The following is a 19584-nucleotide window of genomic DNA, read 5'->3' as shown; positions in this document are numbered from 1 at the left end:
GGAAGGGGAAGGGGAAAGATAAGGAAAAAGAAAAGAAAGAAAAGATCACGTAGAGGAGACCGGGAGCAGAGGCCTGAATGTGTGTTTTTGAAGAATTCGCACATTAGGGATTTGTGGGTGGCAGAGACGAGAAATGCGCAAAGTATCAGAAAACACCAGCACAAAAAAATGCCAGACCCCCCTAAGGACTATCATACCTACTGCACATCCATCCTGCTACTTCAGACTCAGTGCTCCGCAGCCCATGCCCTCTCCCAGCCCCTTGTATGCGGCATTCTTGGAGGAGACTCTACCGAGTGTGTTTTCCACAAAAGGGTTGAAGTTCATGCGTTTCGTGTGCATTGGGTAATCCTTGGGGTGCCGGGGGCTTCACTGAGATGCAGACTTGAAGCAGCACAGCTGTTTCTCAGGAATGCTGGCTGTGCCCAGGGGTGAAGCTGGGCCTGTGGGTAGCGGCACTCTGTTCTCCCCAGCTTCAGGAGGTCCAGACAGACTTGGAGACATAGAACAGTGGCAACCAGCCCCTTGGGACTACAGGAGCGCTTAAAGTTGTTGGTGTCGAGGGCCAGAGAGTGTAGCAGGAAGGCACCATCTCACCTTACATGCAGTCCATCCCAGCTAGATCCCTGAGCCACTAGGGGACGCTCGTGAGCACAGAGCCAGGAATAATCCCCTGAGCACTGTTGGATGGGTTCCCCAAACCCCAAAAGTTCATCATCATCATCATTATCAAAGTCATACATGTGCGATTTCTCCACAGATCGCGAGACAACAGCAGCAGCTTCTGCAGCAACAACACAAAATCAACTTGCTTCAGCAACAGATCCAGGTCAGAAATCATCATTTCATACCTATTTCTGCTACCAAAAAAAAAAAGTTTTTTTTTTCCCCCCTTCTTAGATGACCTAACTGAAATGAGCTTCAAAGCCCATTTGAAGTAGCAGTTTTCTTTAGTTTATACTATGGGGCTTTCTGTCATGGGAGAAACAGGCAAGTGGTGGCCCAGGTGACAAGCCCTGCTGAGTCAGGGGTCTCCAGGCTAAGCTGACAGGAATCTTCATCTTGAATCGAGAAGAAATTATTGTAATGTTAGGGGTGTCGGCGTTTTCTCCTCCGAGTTTGAGATACGCCAGTCTTTGAGTGTTTCAATGACAAAGGTGCCACCACAGATGATAAGATTTCAATTAGGAACTAGCTGGGGTACCCAGGGACACTTTAGGGAATGTCACAATTGGGTGCTCAAATCCGTATGCACCCACCCTGACTCTGTCTGGAGAAACTGAATAAAGGGATCTCAAACTGTAGATTGTTCTCACGTGGAAATTGATCCTGATGAGGAGTATTAATAAAGGCAGAGAGAAGCTTGATAACTGAAGAGGAGAAAGTATGTTGCAAGGTGGAAATAGGAATCTGGTTCCAGGAGTTGTGTGTCCAGTTCTATGGAACATTGCCTATCTGGAAGCAACTGTGAGATCAGTCAGCTGCTCTGGGAGAAACTCATCCTTGTCTTGAAGTTCAGCTATATCTTGAGAATCCAACATATTTTATTAAGTGTAAATATCCTAAACGGCAGGCAAACTTGTCAAGATTCATTCCATTCCTGTGTAATCACTTTAGACTCTTTTGCCGGCAAAGTTACTTCTATTCCATCCAGTCGGTTCTACTGGACTTAATTTCTTTACTCTGGCTTATACAACCCAATTAGAGTTAAGTTCTCTGTTGAGAGTTTGACCTCAAACCTGAGATTTGAGTGAACCAGTCACAAATGCAGGGAGCCAAAGCTTTTGGATGTGATGTTCTAACCAGGCGTCTCTACCTGCCTTAATGGGTCATGCGCCCCTTGCAACTCAGATGACACAATCTGTTGATATTGGTGTGTGGTTTTCCAAGAATTTAAACTGGACCTGGATTTTAGGTTCACTCTGGGAATTTGGATTTTGAGTTTTAGTTGATGGCACGGGTTTATCTATGTTTAAAATGTCCTCAATCAAGGCTGGAGAGGTTGTACAGTGTGGTGGGCATTTGCCGTACATGTGACCAAACCCGGGTTCGAACCCCTGCACCTTGTCTACTCCCCCCACCCAAAAGCCTGCCAGGAGTGATCCCTGAGTGCAAAGCCAGGGTTAAATCCTGAGCATCAGTTGGTGTGGCTTAAGAACTAAAAAATATATGAAAAAATAAATTGCTATAATAATAAAGTGTTTTCAATCCTTGAAAATCCAAGATAAAACTATGATGGTGGTTTTTACTCTAAAATAGATGTATAATCAACAGTACGGTGATCAGCTGTCATAGCATTTTCAATTTGATGCCGTACAAGTACCAATACTTTTCAAAATTTGTAATTTGTATGAGGCTGAAAGAGGCCTTAGTTAGGCAGAATGACCAAATATATCAAGACCCACACTATGAATAATGTAAAAGGCTCTCTAAACACTGTGTTCTGTCTGACCTTTCAGATTTTGTTAACACCTCTGTCTTTGGGGGAAATTGTCCTGTAATTATATTCATCATGTGATTTTTGTCCTCAAAACAGGATGATGTTAGTTCTTATTCCAATAAACTTTATTCCACTGAGCAAAAACCATGTTGAAAGACATGTTCACTATCACACAGGGACAGTTTCTGGCTTGGTTCTGTTGGTTGGTTTGGGGTCACATCCACTGGGAGGGTTACTCCCATCAGTGCTCAGGAGACCAGGCCCTGCACAGAAGCCAAATCCGGGTACCACACAGGAAGAGCATGCATCCCTACCCTTTGTGCCCTCTCCTCGGCCCAGGTTTTCTAACTGCTAATGGGTTGTTCTCTTTTCTATGTGTGTATGTGTTTTGTTTTTGTTTGTTTTCTTTGTTTGGGGGGCCACACCTGGTGTTACTCATGCTTATTCCCGGATCTGCACTCAGGAATTATTCCTGACACTGCTCACCATATGGTTGCCGGGGATCAAACCTGGGTCGGCCTCGTGTAAGGCCAGCTCCCTACCTGCTGGACTATGGCTCTGGTCCTCACTCACAGGTTGTTTTCTCACTGACAACGTTTTCTGAATGCGAGTAGAAGTCTTCATGATGGAGGGCTGGTGTGGTAGTGTTCGCCTTCCATGTGGCCGACTCGGGTTTGATTCTCAACCTCATACGGTCCCTCAAGTCCTATCTTAACTTAGGGAGTGACCCCTAAGCACAGAGCCAGGAATAAGTCCTGGACACCACTGATGTGGCCACTAAAACAAATAAAAATTGTTTCAAAGTTTAGAATTTCTTCAGGCTCAAAATAGCAAAATTGTTATCTTCTGCTATTTAGAGCATGGAAAAAGCAACCAACAAACTCCCAAAGAAAGTGATGCTGAGATTGGTAGTAAAACCCATCAAACCAATACATGGGGAAAAAATTCTGGAAAGTAAGTTGTTTTGGACACAAGATGAGTACTTTGCAATCTGAAACAATTCGTTTCTATCCTTCTAGTGTATTCATTAACAAAAGCTATTTCTAAAACATATTTTATAACTCGATCATTTGGGACAGTCTCACACTTAATACGAAGGTCACCGATATCTTTCAGTTACCCAGTCTGTTGAAAGATTGCTCAAACATTTATAGGAAGCACTGATTAGGGATATGATTACAAATTTTAAAATGCTCAGCCCAGCCTTTTCCCCCTTAATTAATCCTTACCGTATTTCTCCTTCCCCACCAACACACACACACTTACCTTCCCTCCACCACTGTCTTCATTTTCCTAACCACCCAACGAGCTTGTAGCAGGCCCACAATAATTTATTTTATATTGACTGTTACCACTAAGTGGTTAACAGAAAGATTAAAAAAATATTTGCATAGAAAAAAATATGTGAAACTTCTATCTCACCATGGGGACATTAAGTCCTTGTCTGAAGGTTTACTAAGAGGTTGCCCCAAGTTAAACCTCCTGCGTTAATATTCTGCTAGATTGTTTGGTTTCTATGCTATATCCCATCCAATTGGATGCACTACTGGTATGTGTGTTAGTGTCGTAGAGTTCCGAGATGTTGCATGGTTGCAAAGCCTCCAGGAAATTCAGGATGTTTCACCGGCAGTCTTTGAGACTCAGGCTGGGAAGTATGGCTGCAGCGTTGGGGGTGGGAACAGCTGCCAAGGCTTTGGTGGGGCGGGATGGCCCTGCAGATCTCTACTGGGAATGGATGTGCAAGGAATTTAGCCACTCGTTGATCTCTTCTGAGATTTTTTTTTTATGAGACTCTAGAACAGGGATGGAAAACGAGCTTCATGGCAGCCAAGTGGATCATGGAGTGGGTGTTAGGGCTTTGGACCTATGGGGAGGTAGGGAAGGGACGGATGGGAAGGTAGGGAAGGGAAGTATGGGGATGTAGGACAGGGAAGTATGGGGGTGGGGGTTGGGGGAAACTGCATAGCCTGACTTCGATCAGGTCTGTTTCAGCCACCCAACCCCGTGTACCTGGATTTCTTAGCAGATTCATTCATTCTCTGTGAGGCTCAGTCCTGAGGCAGTCAATCTCTTGCCAGATTTCTTTAGGAAATGTTTTTTCTCCCCTTTCTTCCCTCTGTTTATTTCTTCTTCCTAGCAGTCGGACAAAGCAAAAGATGAGAAAAATTCATAATTACTACAGTGGAAGATGAATCAGATTTATAACAAATATTACAAAACTATATTTTGATATCTGAAAACTGTGTTTTGGCTTATTCTTTTTTTTTTGTTCTTTTCTTGTGAAGCAAGATAGTTTTTATTGGACAAAATTTCCTTGGAAAAATGTGAAGGAAAAGAAAGAGGAATATTTTTTCAAGGGAGAACAGAGACTTGAAAGGGCAAACCACATTTTTCTTCTTAGAGGTAGTATTACGACCTTGTAGAAATAAGCAAACAAACATTTTAATCACCTTTATTGATGCTTCTCTAGATATTTTATATATATTTTTATACAGTAGAGAAAAATGTATTCCATAACTTACATTGATGCTTTGGTTGGCTGTAATGTTACTAGATGATAAGACTATCTTTAATATTGTGTTTCAGTTTTATATACACAAAGCTAAGGCATGAACTTGGACAAAAGGTTGGTGAAAACATGCAGTTTATTAGACATTAGATTATCCGACAGATCGGATTGATGGAGAAAGAGATCAGGCAAATTTGACTACTCAAAATGGCTATTAAATAATAGAATGATGATGTGCCCAACCATTTCCCTTATTCTTTTCATAAATTTTCTTTAAGTGAGAGGCAAATTCAGACATCTTTATTACATTAAAGTATACATCATACAATTAAATTGTATGCACGAGTTTATACATGTAGTAAGTATAAAAAGTCAGATATTTTAATAATCCTCAGGAATGTTTTTTTAAATAAGTCTCAGTTTTTGTAACACTGTTTCAGTTTGTTTTGCAACTCTTCAGCAACATTTCCCTTCAATATTTTTATTTTCTTTAAAGAAATGGAACATTTTATATTCCTACTTAAAGTTGTATCTAACTAACATCTTATACACATTAATACAATATGAAATTTAAATAAAAATAGAGAAAAAAATGTTTCTAAATTCTTATTGAGGGAAACTTTTTTTTTACTTTCACTGTATTGTAACTATTCACTTTTTAGCAGTTTTATTTCCATGGTTCTTTTTTTCCATGAAAATCAAGTGTTTCTCAACTTTTCTTGTGGCCCTCTCTGTACTCCTTCTCAACTGGTTGGCCCCCAAGTCTCATGCCATGCCCCCTACATACACAATTTTTATTTGTGATGCCCTGGGAATATCCTGGAGACCTATAGGGTGTCTTGTACCCATCCCACCCCGGGTTGAGAAATGTTGCATTAAATCAACTTGTTTCTAACAATGCTAGTTAAGTAGCCCGTGTTTCCTGTAATGGATCTAACTAGTGCTTCATCTTTCTGCAATTTATGGTTACCAAAACCTTTGAAAGAAATTCAGCAACTAGCCTCTACTCAGCTTCCCTTAGTGCAGCAAACTGAATGGTCCTTGAGACCCTGTTCTATTTTATCTTAAAGTTTTGGATGGAAGAAAGTTCTTTTTCTTTTAGGGACAGTGAGTGTGAAAATTGTGGTAGTTTTAAATGATTTCCTCTCACCTTAATACTTAAAGGATTTTAAGCTTCTTTGCAGTGTCTAATAGTGTCAATCCAAGATAATGCACAGGAATGAACTCCACTTAAAGTATTTTTCAGGGAAAATTTAAAGATATCTTAATTCTTTACAAAAAATGTGTTTGGCCATGATTTTCCTAAGAGAACGCTTATTGTTTGAACGTTCATAAGAGATTTTATTAAAGGATAGCATTCACCCTCTGGATGAACTTTTTCAGCTATTGTTTATTGTACTCTTTTGGTTTCAAAGAATTGCTTTTAACACCCTCCCATTGTTTCTGATTCATAAGGTAAGCATTTGCATGAGTAACCATAGATTTGGGTCACTGATTTACAGCTAGAGGTAGAACAAAGAACGAATCTCCCTTGTGTTCTTAGTTTGGTAGCTGGGACATTCCATAATATGTAAGAAAGAGCTATGTTAGTGGTACACGATTATAACTGAACTATGGAATACAATTTTATTTATATTAAATGACTTTTACAAAGATAGAGAACAGGCATTCTACACTTAGTGTCGCAAAACTCAGTCTCTGCATTTCGTGTCTCAGAATGTTGGGAATATTGCTTAATCCCTCTGAGTTTCATTCCTCCCATCAGTTAAATGGGACTTAGAATTCTTGGGCCACAAATAGTTCATTTTATAGCTAAACTCTGTGGCCTGGTTATGAGCACAGAATGCAGAAATTTGCGCCTAGGAGAAAAGCACTCCATATGTATGGCTGATGTTGGATTAGGATGAAAATATATTAGTGGGTATTAAAAGTTGTGAGCTCAGTGCTTCAAATTTATATGATCTTTGAATTGCAAATATTTTATATAACTTTTATTTAGACTTTCACCAACTGTAATCAAGAAGGTTCTAAGATTTGTCCTATATCACATAAGTTGTTACTTGTGTATCCATGGCTGAATTCCAAGTTTCCTGAGTCTTGGCTCAGTTAATTTTTCTTTCACCTATATTCTACCATTTAAGACTTAATGGGCCAAAGTTTTGAAATGAATTTTCTTTCCCAGGGAACTTATTCCTACAATGTGAAAAATTCAACTTGACTTCTGTACAATTGAATTATTAAGTTGCCATTGTGGGCTCAACCAATTTGTGATAAAGGTTTCATTTTATTGGAGCCAAAGTTCTTTGAGCTCATTAAGAGTTTTGGTAATTCTTGATAAATTATTATGCAGAATAAAATCCATTGAAAGATTGTATTGAAAACATAATAACGTTAAAGGTGAAATAATAGTACTTGACTGACCTGCTGATTTATGATTTCTTTCTCTGAGTGTGGTAAGGTGGAAGCACTTTATCCCCCTCAACAAGACCCCACACACATTATGAGCACAAAAAGATTGCAAAGTAACCTGTCTCTTTAGGAGGCTGGAAATGCCAAGAATAAACACCATGCAATTAAGGTAACATTTCAACCTGAGAAGGAAATGCATTAACTCCTTGAGCTACAATGAATGCTTTGCCATGTGAAATAAAATATATCACAAGTGGGCAGGATGCAGTTTTGGGTGTTCAGATACATTATAAAGGAAGTGGCTCTTCCGATAACTTGCCTCTTAGACTTTTCTCCAGGCAGAACTTGCGTTCAGGGACTGTAAGTGACCACTCCTCAGAGAACAGATGGACAAGTACAGCTCACTCCTATTATTTGGAGGGAGCCACCTTTTATTTTTAATTTTTTTAATTAATTAATTTATTGAATCGCTGTGGGAAAAGTTACAAAGCTTTCAGGTTTAAGTCTTGGCCATGCAATCATCAAACACATTTCCCTTCACCAGTACTTATTTTTCCTCACCAAGAACCCCAATATGCCCCCCTCCCAACCCTCCCAATGCCTGTGAGACAGATGAATTCTAGTTAACACTCTATCTACTTTGATTAGATTCATTGTTTCGATAAAAGATGCACCATTATTATTTAGAGTTTACACCCCAAAATCAGACCTGCTAAAAAGGCATTGTGAAATAATGTTTCCTACAGCTGGTTACAAGAACCAAATGATGTCGAACGGCCAAGATCACGATTTTGGATTTCTGATATTTTACTTATTATGCCTGGAAGTATTTATGCCGAGAGTCAGATAATTATAAGATTGGTTTCTGTGGCTCTAGAGTCATAGCTGTGCCGAAGAGCCGCTCATGGGGGGCAACTCGTGACCTTGGTAGGACGTGAAGGATGAGCTGGGAATGCCCCCCTTCCCATGAGGTTTCAGTTGCCCCATCACAATCGCCTCATACCTGGCTTTCCAAAAAGCTCTGAGGTGGCTGCCATTTTGCTGTCCAGAGGGAAAGAGGCGGAAGGGAGCAACACCCTTTCCCTTCCGGGCAGGCACGGTGGCATGGATTAACGCATAGTCCATTCACTTTTCTGCTGCAAGCTGCTGGGCTCTGCATTAAGTCTTTGTGCTTCTGGAGCCATGGCCGTGCCCGGAAGCCACTTTTAAATTCTTAAAGCTTCCCTTTACCAAGAAGGCTCTAGGTGATTACCTAATAATAATGTCATGCATTGCTGTTATTCTACTGTCCAACAAGCATCTCTGTGGCTAAGGGCAGTAGACAGAGAGAGGTTTGTGTGCAAGAGAGCCTGTTGATACAGCACATACCTCAGAGGTGGGCCAGAGAGTAGGAAAGACACAAACAGCCAGGCACAACTCTGGCTGTGTGATGTCTCCAACCCTGTTATGAGAAGGAGACACTTACATATATTTGTTTGTTTTTTAATATTCTCTCTATTTTTTGCTATAAAGTTGTTCATGATTTCTTCCATGATTTATTACATTCAATGTTCCAACACTAAGTCCACCACCATTGCTCCATCCCACAACCATTATTTCCAACTCTCCTCATATTAGTTTCTGTACGTCAAAGATATAACTATCATGTTCTTTTTTCTGGCTTATCCGCGTTGAAATCAACTTTTTATCACCTCAACACTGACACCTTATCTATACCCCTTCTTCCTTCATGGTGTGTTCGTATGTCGTTGGAGTTTTTCCAGTCGGTACTTTTAGGTTGTTCATCCACTCCTCTTTTCTTGTTAAACTGGTTAAATGTAATGTCTTTTGATAGTTGCCTACTGAGATAAAGATGGATTCCCTCTCACTCCCAACTTCCGTTATCATCATGTGCACTATAAATATATACATATAATGTTTATAATATGCATATTCACATACATTGTATATGTTTAAGTCTACACAGGCACTTACTAGGATTTACCTGTTATTATTACCTGTTATATGTTATATTACCTGTTATATGTTACTCCTTAAACATTCGAATTAAATAAATGGTGTTTTATACATTCCGAAATAGAAATCAACATGTGATTCTCTGGATAATCTCATAGGATACTCTCTTGTTTCTGTGCCTCGTACTATATTCGTTATCTTTTTTAAAGTTTTCAAATTGTTTTTTTTTTCCATTTTTGTTTTTTCCTCATGCTGTTTGTTTTTCTTCAGAAATTGCCCCAGACTTTAAAGAATAAAATAGATTTCCAGAATTCTCTTTTTCCTGACATCTGCTCCCCAGTCCTCGAAGTTATTCTCAGGAAGCAGGAAATTGATTGGTGCATCTGACATTCTGGGATGTTCCTTCATTGTTCTCGAGTGTCAGAGTCATTATTTCCTATATTGTTTTGTTAGTCTCCTTGTTTTCCTCCAGGAGCACCTAAAGGAACTCAGTGAAAGAAGAGGACAGGCTGTGGGATGCAGAGGATATAAAATAGTTTCTGGTATAAAAAAATGGTTCAAATATCTGCATCTAAAATTAGGTCCCATATGACCTTCTATGTGATTAGCAGGTTGACTGCAAATAAAATTCTAAGCTGGAAGTCATTTACTTATATTTCAAATCCATTAATTCTTCACCCCATCCCCAGCATCTGTGAAAAAAAAGGATAATATTGCTCAGATTATTTTTTTTATCTTAGTGACTAATATTTTTCCTTTCCAGGTATATTCCATTTCCTGTGGTGCTTTTTTAGGATGGGCTAGAGGGATGCCACAGCAGGTTGGGCGTTTGCCTTGCACTCTGCCGACCTGGATTTGATTCCTCCACCCCTCTCAGAGAGCCTGGCATGCTACCAAGAGTATCCCGCCCACAAGGCAAAGCCTGGCAAGCACCCCATGGCATATTAGATATGCAAAAAACAGTAACAAGTCTCACAATGGACATGTTACTGGTGCCTGTGCAAGCAAATTAATGAACAAAGGGAGGACAATGGTACAGTGCTTTTTTCTGAGATATATATATATATATATATATATATATATATATATATATATATATATACACAGCGGGTAGGGTGTTCGCCTTACAAGCGGCCAACATGGCCGACCCGAGTTCGATTCCTCCGCCCCTCTCAGAGAGCCCGGCAAGCTACCGAGAGTATTCGATATGCCAGACACAGTAACAACAAAGTCTCCAATGGAGACGTTACTGGGCCCGCTCGAGCAAATTGACGATCAACGGGAGGGCCTTTACCTTTACCTTTACCTTATATTACACACACATATATTTCTTTTGATATTTGACTCCTTTATCTTCCAGTACTTTCCAAACACCGTTTTTGAAGAATATGTATTTTCTGGGTTGACTGTATTTTTTACTAATTTTATTTTTATGTCTATTTCTTGATTTTTCTTTCCATGGGATTGCCTAGAAGTAAGGTTTCCATGAAATCTTTAAGTAACCTTAAATTCATTGCCACACGTCTCTTTTTGTTACCTCATTATTGCTTTTGAAGTTTACCCCATGCTTATTTAATGGGTCATTTCTCCCTGACTGTATCTAAAGATATAAAAAAAAAATAGGGTACTTAAATCATTAAATGATTTCCTTAATATAGCCTTTCTTTTGTTCCCCTCTCCAAAACGCCCCCCTCCCCAATCTTTGTTGCTCTTTTGTTTTGAGGTTCTTTTGAAACTATCTTTAAGAAAATAGCAACGTTGCCTATTTGCATTAAGGAATGCCATTAGGAAAGGTGATTGCGTATACTGGGAAGGCAGTGAGGGGGGAGTCACTGGTTTAGTGAGAGTGGAATGGAGGCCAGGAGGTTCATGAATTCACAAAGCAATACAGACGGGGGCTGGAGCAATAGCACAGTGACTAGGGCATTTGCCTTGTGAGCGGCTGACCTGGGTTCGACTCCCAGCATCCCTTATGGTCCCCAGAGCACCACCAGGAGTAGTTCCTGAGTGCAGAGCAAGGAGTGATCCCTTTGCACCCACGAGTGTGAAGAGTGTGATGCAAGAAGGGGTGAAGGGAGGAAAGGAAGGAGGGAATGAGGGAGGGAGGGAGGGAGGGAGGGATGGAGGGAGGGAGGGAGGGACAGAAGGAGGGAGGAAGGGAGGGAGGGAGTCTTGTTCTGGCATCCCTGTGGGCACTGTAGCTATCACAAGCTCCTCAAAGCCATTCCATTTCTGCAGAGGGAGTGTGATGTAGCTGGAGTCCAGGGGGGCTGGGCTGGCGAGGGCCTTCTAACTCTTCCTCACGTTAGCAGCCTCTGTCTCTTTGGACCTGTAGAGTTTCAAGTGCCCAGAATTCCTGATTCTGAGGGCAGAACTCCAGCCCTATCTTCAGGGCAGCCTCTACCACGTGTATATGCAGTTTCCTTTCACCGACTTCTATCAGTTTCCACTTGACAATTACTTTTCCCCCGGCCAAAATTTTGATCAGATGTCTTGCCCAGACATGCTTTTTATTCTTAATTATCTTATGTGCTGTAGGTTTATGAATTTGATTTTGTCACTTTAATGGCATCTCAGGAAGGAATGAAGATAAATTGCGGTACACGGTCAGTCTGTCCCCTTGCATGACAAATCAGGACATCATCCTTTTTAAGATTCTTCGAAAAGAGAAACTGTTCTAACCATAGTGGGCATCTGGGACTGAAGGTGTCCACGTCAAAGAAGAAAAAACCTCAGAAAGATGGAGCATGATACTCCACAACCAGGCTCTGCAGATCTGAGCTTTGTAGAATGTAGAATGAACTTTGTTTAGAGTCTTTGAAGAAAGGTAATGGGGTCAAGCCACATAGGTACGGATAGTTTCCTCATCCTTTTCTTTCTTTTTGATAAGTTTATCCAACTGTGTGATTTTATGTCGCTCTACAGGTTATATTTACTAGAACCATGATATGTTCAATGTTAAGTATCACTAGTGATATATCTTATGACTATATGAAAGCAATTTAGTGGACTTTTTCATATATATTTTTTTACAGTGGAATTCCTAGTAGTCTTTCTTATTTTCTTCTTTCCCATGAACGCATTTCTGTGTCATTTCTGTGCATCTTCCAGGTTTTGCAGTGCAGTTTCTTCAGAGAATCCTAGGCTTGTTTTCCCCAGGACTGGCCTGCTGAGCACCCCCCCACCACACACACACACATACACACGTCCGCGCGCATGACCCAGGATGGGTGGAGAAGGCAGACTCCTTCCCATGGCTTTGTAACCTTTTTCCAAATAACAGTACCTATGCACAGTGCTGAAACTGCATCTCTCAGAGACTTTGCAGGTCAGAGTTTATCAGTCAAAGAAAGGGGCCTCATCTGTGCCAGGAGAGGGCCCTGGAGCATAATTATTAAACAATGGGAAATAGAACAAAGCGGCAGAACAACAGAAAGATTTGGGGAATGTGGTGCAGGAACCAGTGTTTCTTTCTGGCACTCGCCTGGCTTACTTCACTAGAGCCTACATGTTCCTATGGCGAAATAAAGACTGCGACAGATGTGCTTTTTGATGAAGTCCTGAGGAAGAGTTTCTGTCTCCTGTCGTTAAAGACAGTTGACACATAAAGAATTTTGATGACAATGAAAATAACAGGAGTTTTAACATTAATTGAATTTTTTTCTGACAGGGCAGTTACATAATGACTTCAGACACAGTTCACACACCTATAGCTACTGACTTCTATTCTCTCATTAAGTACTAATTTCCACTCAGAATTCTGCAAAGTTTTATGTAACTTCTAGCCAAGAGAAAATGATGCTTTGTTCTCCCCCTCTCTCTCCTTCTCTTCCTCTCTCCTTTTATCCTCTCCCTCTCCTTTCCTATCTCTCCCGCCTCTCTCTCTTCTCTCTCCCTCTCTCTCCTCTCTCTCTTTCTCTCTGTAGCTCTTTGCTTAGAAAATAATTTTCAGAAAAGCAAAAAAAAATGGTCAGATAAAATGGGAACGGGGAAAAAAAGTAGAAAATTGGGGCTACTTTTTTGATACTAGAATGGCCCCTAGTTTTCCCCTTGAAGGAGAAACGTGAAAAATAGCCATTGCTTCTTCTCAATCAATAATAAAAAAATGGTAAACCCTCACTTCATCATCCCAGACCTCCCAGCAGCATTGGATAAAGCTAATCACCTTTCCCTTGTCACAATTCCCTTCTGTTGCCCAAATAACCACTGCTGAATTTCTTTCACTTGTTTTGCCATTTTCTATCTCATTTGGTTGATCCTTCCTTCCCCCCACACACATTCCCAATCTTAATTCTCCCTCATCTGACAGCTTTGTTTTCATTTTTCCTACGTGACCCCATCTACTGGGTTTTTATGCCTACCTAAAGAAATTGCTCCAGGGGGCTGGAGTAATAGCACCACGGGTAGGACATTTGCCTACCTGGCGGCCTACCCAAGTTCAATCCTCAGCATTTCCATATGGTCCCCTGAGCACCGCCAGGAGTAATATCTAAGTGCACAGCCAGAAGTAACCCCTGTGTGTCACAGGTATGACCCAGAAAGAAAAATAATGCTCCATTGTTTTTCTGTCATCAATACTCTATCCTCAAACTCTGTCCAGAACTTCAAAGTTAAACATGTTGTCCAGGTATGAGGTCACAGCTAACCTTTCGGCCATTCACCACTGGTCTCAGTTCTCATGGTCTGTGAGTCAACTGGCTTCTTCCCTCATCCCTCGAGTTTAAGTTGCCATCATGTCTCACCTATATAGCTACAGTAGATGCCAAGCCAAGTTGACTATCCACTATGCTATGTATGATTTGTAAAAAAAAAAAAATTGTGTGGTGGGACAGAGAAGCAATCTGTTGCTTATTAATTATTTGTCACTTTGAAAAGGGTATTTTTTAATAAGTGAAACACCATGTGGTACAGTTGTTGACCTTACAAGTTTTTGTACTTGGTTTTTGGTCATAGAGTGATTGAGTACCATCCCTCCACCAGTGCCCATTCTCCACTACCAATGGTCCCAGTAACCCTCCCACCTCTCCCTTACCCCCATCCCATCCCGCCTCTGTCGCAGGGCATTCCCTTTTGTTCTTTCTCTCCTTTTGGATGCTAAGGTTTGCAAAAGAGGCATTGAGTGGCAATTATGTTCAGTCTATAGTCTACTTTCAGCACGCATCTCCCATCCTGGGAGAATCCTCCTCACACCCTTTGCTTGGTGTTCCCTTCTCCATTTGAGCTGCCCTTTCCCATAGCATGTGTGGCTGGCCTTCAAGCCATGGAGTCAACCTCCTGTAAATTATCTCGATTATTCTAGGATGTTGATCTCCTATTTTCTTATTTTATATTCCCCAGATGAATGCAATCTTTCTGTGTCTGTCCGAAAAGGATATTTTGAATAAATACCTTAAGAAGTCAAATAGGTGATGGTAACTGAGAAGCGGGGAGAGATAGTGTGTGTGTGCACATGTGTGTGTGTGTGAAGGAGAGAGAGAGAGGAACAGAGAGAGAAAGAGAAAGTGAGGGGTGCAGAAGGAGTGAGAGTCTGAGATCTATTTATACAATGGAAACTCAAAGGTGCCTTCTTCCTTTACTTTCCTTAATAGGGTAAAGTGAGTTGTTTAATTCAGATACCTCTAGGAAATAGGTGTAGTTGGTCGTTATTAAACGGAACTAAAACTATTAAACTGACAAATGTCGCAGAATGTTTTTAGAAAGTTATTTAGGTTTTCTCTCCACAAAAAACTATGGTAGGAAACACCCTTTTAGAAAAAGGGGGGAAGGAGAGAGGGATTAAAAATGAAGGGAAGATGTGTTTCATCAAGGCACTTATTGCAAATAAGCAATGCTTTATGTAAAAATGACCAAAAAAATACGATGCTTATATGAGATAGCTTTAATTTTTTTTCATGGTGAGAAACTTGATATGCCAAAAACTGAAATTAAAAGAAGCAGTTTAATGAACTTTCATAGCTAGACATGTTTAGGAGGTAGGCTAGTGAGCTATTTCTGCTATCATACACTTAAGTAGAAATTAAAATCAGTCATTAATTAATATCAGCATATTGGTACATACTTGGTGTGCAGGCACTTTCATCTTTCTGGGAAAACATAATGCTTTAAATTCATTTGCTGTTGGCTCCCAAATTATGTTCTTAAAAATACTTCTTCTCAGACCAGAGAGTAGACCAGAGGAATAGCAAGTGACTTTCATGTGATCTACTCTGATTCTATGCCCAGCACCGAATTTGGTCCCCGGAGCACCACTAGGAATTACTTCTGAGCACTGAGCCAGGAGTAATCCCTGAGCAGAGCTGGTAAGGGATAAGGGAAAGGAAAGATGATAAGATGATAAAAAGACCTGAAAGGAGGAGATGGGTGGAAGAATGGAGAGGAAGGGAGAAGAAAGGGAGGAAGTGAGGAAGGGAGGAAGAGAGGGAGGGAGGTAGGGAGGGAGGGAGGAAGGAAGGAAGGAAGGAAGGAAGGAAGGAAGGAAGGAAGGAAGGAAGGAAGGAAGGAAGGAAGGAAATGAGGAAACCCTTACAGTGTTTCTTCAGGTTGAAGCGTGATCTGGTGCAGACACAGTTTCCTTTCCTCTTGAGCTCTGTATTGCCCACCTCTTAGTCAGTTCCCTGCGTGGGCCTGGCATGGTCCTCGCCCTTCCCTTTACCCTCCTGGTTCTGTTCTCTCCCAAGCTTCTTTTTGTGGAGAACTTTTCCTTCTCTCCTCCCATCATTCAGTTGAACGTTATGTTTTCACTGAACGAAAGGTTGCCTACCGATCAAAGTGAGTCTAAGACACGGGCTCCCTTCTCATTTCAGAATAAATGAGTTGAGTTTTGGAGTGCTGCTTGAAGAGACAGAGAGCAAAAGAGACACACAAGGCCCAGGCCAAGAAGGGGTGCGTCTCATCGGGGAGGTTGTTCTGCCACAAGCTCCCATGTCAGCCAGCCGGGGAGAAGGGAGGGCCGGGTGCTGCTGAAAGGTAAATCTGGAGATAACAATGAAATTCTCCTGTTGCCTGGTGGAGGTGTTTAGGATGTGTTTTCTTTATATCTTCATCCGCCCCTAATTGAGGATGCTTTAAAATTGAATGACTAGCAGTCAAAACGTGTTTGCTTCAAGCTGAGAAGAAAAATGCTGGTGTCTCCGCTTCCAAACTGATTGCGCTTTGTACACAAGTGACAGCTACAGTCACTTTGAGTGACTGATAAGTGGGAAGCTTCGCCACTTATCAAGGAATGCAGGCTGCAAAGAAAAGGCTGGAGCGTTTAGATGCTTTGGCATGTTCAAAATAACATCTTACATCAGTCAGCCTCAGAAGCTCTGAAAGACATTTAAAATGAAGTAATGTATATAGAAATTCGGTCTCTGTGGATGTAAGTATAGAGAGTGAGAGAAGGAAAAAAAACTCTCCAACCAGCAAGTGGATCGAAAGAGGTGAGACAGAAAGCCTTGTGGTTAGGGTTCAGCACTAGGGAAATGAATCAGTAGGATATGACGTATATGATGAAGTTCATCTTCAGTCCAATGCAGTCAAATTTGAGAATCTCTTAACTGTAGATTTATGTCTACACGATTTATGTCACAACAATCTTCTGAACAGTAGTCTTGATTCCAGTGAGTCAGACAAATGTCATCGCCTTGGTTAATAGGGAATATTCTCCCCAGCCCTCCGTCTTATGCAAATATAATTAAAATTTTAAACAGAAGGTAAAATAACCAGTTAAATCTAACTTAAATAGCATGATGACATAACTAAGTAGGACAGGGAAGTGCTTTTCTCTTCATTTAAGAGATAATTTTGAGAATTTACTAAGAAATGAGCATATAGATTCATTGGACTGTAAGAATTTGTAAAAACAAAAACAATTCTTTTAATGCCCAGCTATTAAAATTGAATGACTAGCAGTTTTATATGCCCAGTTTTATAATTTTAGTGCATGTATATCTCAGTTTTCTAGAATAGTCTTCTTTCAATACTTTGGCTGTTGTTCTGATGAGTTTTGTTCTTCTCTACACATTGGATCCCAAAGAAATGAGTGAGATTTAGGATGTGTAAATGATATAAACCTTCCGCCTAACTCCTGTAGTATAAATTGCAGCATCTATTTAAGGGACTTATCTCTGTTTACTAATCCACAAATACTTGTTTTATCAGCCTGTTCCCAATTTCAGATGGGAAATACAGTCTTGGTAATCAAAATCATGGTGAATTCTTCAAACTTCCTGGATTAAGCCTGTATCTTTGGATACTAAACTTATTGTATAGTCCTAAATTACTTAAGGGATATTGAACTGCATGTTTGGTGTAATTATCAAGCTTGCAGATTAATTTTTTTCAACAGTTGCCAAACGCCGTGTGCGGGGCTAGGCTTGGAAAGGGGTGAGAAGTGCCCTTGAATACGGTACATATGGAAAGGGTACTGTCTTTTAAGCCTAAATCTGTGTACTATTGGATTCATCTCTAAAGTGAAGTATTTTTATAGTGATTCTTACGGCATGGGAGAAGAAATAATTCTAGAATATAGAATTGTTTTTTGTTAGGAACAAAATGAATAGCACAGTGGGTAGGGCGTTTGCCTTGTATTCAGCCGACATGGCCGACCCAGGTTCGATTCCTCTGCCCCTCTTGGAGAGCCCGGCAAGCTGCCGAGAGTATCTCGCCAGCACAACAAAGCCTGGCAAGCTACCCGTGATGTATTCGATATGCCAGACACAGTACCAACAAGTCTCACAATGGAGATGTTACAGGTCCGCTCGAGAAAATCGATGAACACCGGGAGGACAGTGCTACAGTGCAAAATTAAAGACTTCTTATGTTTGTGTAACTAAAATATTTGGATGTTAGTCTGTGAAGTACTACAAGTTACCAGTGAGATCAACAGTTTCCCCCATATGTTTTCACTCAGCTAACATTATTTTTCACTACAAGACGTTGTTGATGACGAGATCATTTTAGTGATTTACCTTCTGGTATCAGCTTTTGACCTCATCACAGTCCAGTACTTGGAGTAGAACTGTATTTTGACTCTGTTCAATAGAATGATTAATACAGAAAAATAGGCTTGGAAGATAACCTAGCTCTTCTTTTGTACTTGGAGAAGATAAGGTCTAAAATTATGAGGAGGATTGCATCCAATTGCCATAACTAAGGAGATCTGGACATGGTCTCTTGCCCTGGTTAATTACATGAAATCACTGAAGATCATTAGTACTGCTGAACTCAAAATGAGCCGCAATTCAGGAAAACCCATCAAATGGAGTTTATAACTTTACTGGGATTTCAAGTAGGTATTAAATATTATGCTAAAAATTGTAACAATATTTTAATGTTTCCATAAAAAATGTAAATGGCACATCACTTTAGGAGAATGACACATCGCTTCGGAGAGAACAGTTAAGGGATGTTAATCAAATTCAAACTCACTCAAATTGTCATTATACCACCTTCGAAGGAGGGGGACAAAACTTTTTTTCTTTTTTGGATCACACCTTTTGGTGCTCAGAAACTACTCCTGACTCAGCGTTTGTGATTGCTAATGATGTTTCCAAGGACTGAAGACAGGTCCTCATACTAAATGAGTATGAATTCCAGCCCTCATACTTACGATGCATGAATTCCAGCTGTTTGAGCTATTTTCCTCCCCAGAACAAAATAAAACATTGTTTTCACTTGCTTTCGTTTCTTTGAGATGGAGGCCACACCACATGGAGCTCCAGGGCTTACTCCTGGCGCTGTGCTCATGGATTCTGTACCTGTGTTACTCAGGACCCTAGGTAGTATCAGATATTATATTTGGTCTGGTTGCATGCAAGGCAAAAACCTTTAACCCCTTTACTATCTCTGATTCCTGAGGACAAAAACTTTACTAACAACTTGTATTTTGTTGGTTTTTGATGGTTGTTCAAAACCTTTTCTTTTTATGCTGTGAGCATTTTGAATAGCTCTAAAAACATATACGCAGCCTGTAAATGAAACATGTTCATGTTATATTATGAAGATAACGTTTGATGTGTATCCTCAAGAAGATATTTTGATAGAGTAGTTTATGTCTTTTTAATGTTGAACTTATATTTTAAAAGTCCTCCTCAATTTCTATACAGGTTTTAAAATCCTAAATTCGGAAGAAAATATCTGGGCCAATGACAGGATTTTTTCATGATGCTATTCATTTTGTTTTTCCCTCCTTGTAAAATAATGCCTGTTCCTTCGTCACCTCCCCATTTAGGTCTATTTGAGAGACACCTATAATTTTTTGGACAATGTCTGTATCTTTCAACTCTGT

The 19584-nt window shown here is 40.4% G+C and overlaps 1 protein-coding gene across 5 annotated transcripts in view; it reads left to right on the top strand.

Annotated features, from left to right (window-relative positions):
• The window catches only part of SOX5 (SRY-box transcription factor 5), a 445641-nt gene that overhangs the window by 226645 nt on the left and 199412 nt on the right, over positions 1-19584 (top strand). For all 5 annotated transcript variants that reach the window (XM_056134640.1, XM_056134639.1, XM_056134637.1 and 2 more), the window contains exon 6: positions 761-829. In XM_056134640.1, coding sequence (XP_055990615.1) covers positions 761-829 — 69 coding nt within the window. The remainder of the gene's footprint in view (positions 1-760; positions 830-19584) is intronic.

The sequence above is a fragment of the Sorex fumeus genome, unplaced genomic scaffold (assembly GCF_029834395.1).
Source record: "Sorex fumeus unplaced genomic scaffold, SorFum_2.1 ptg000100l, whole genome shotgun sequence".
Classification (NCBI taxonomy): domain Eukaryota; kingdom Metazoa; phylum Chordata; class Mammalia; order Eulipotyphla; family Soricidae; genus Sorex; species Sorex fumeus.
This window is presented reverse-complemented; position numbering and strand designations above follow the sequence as displayed.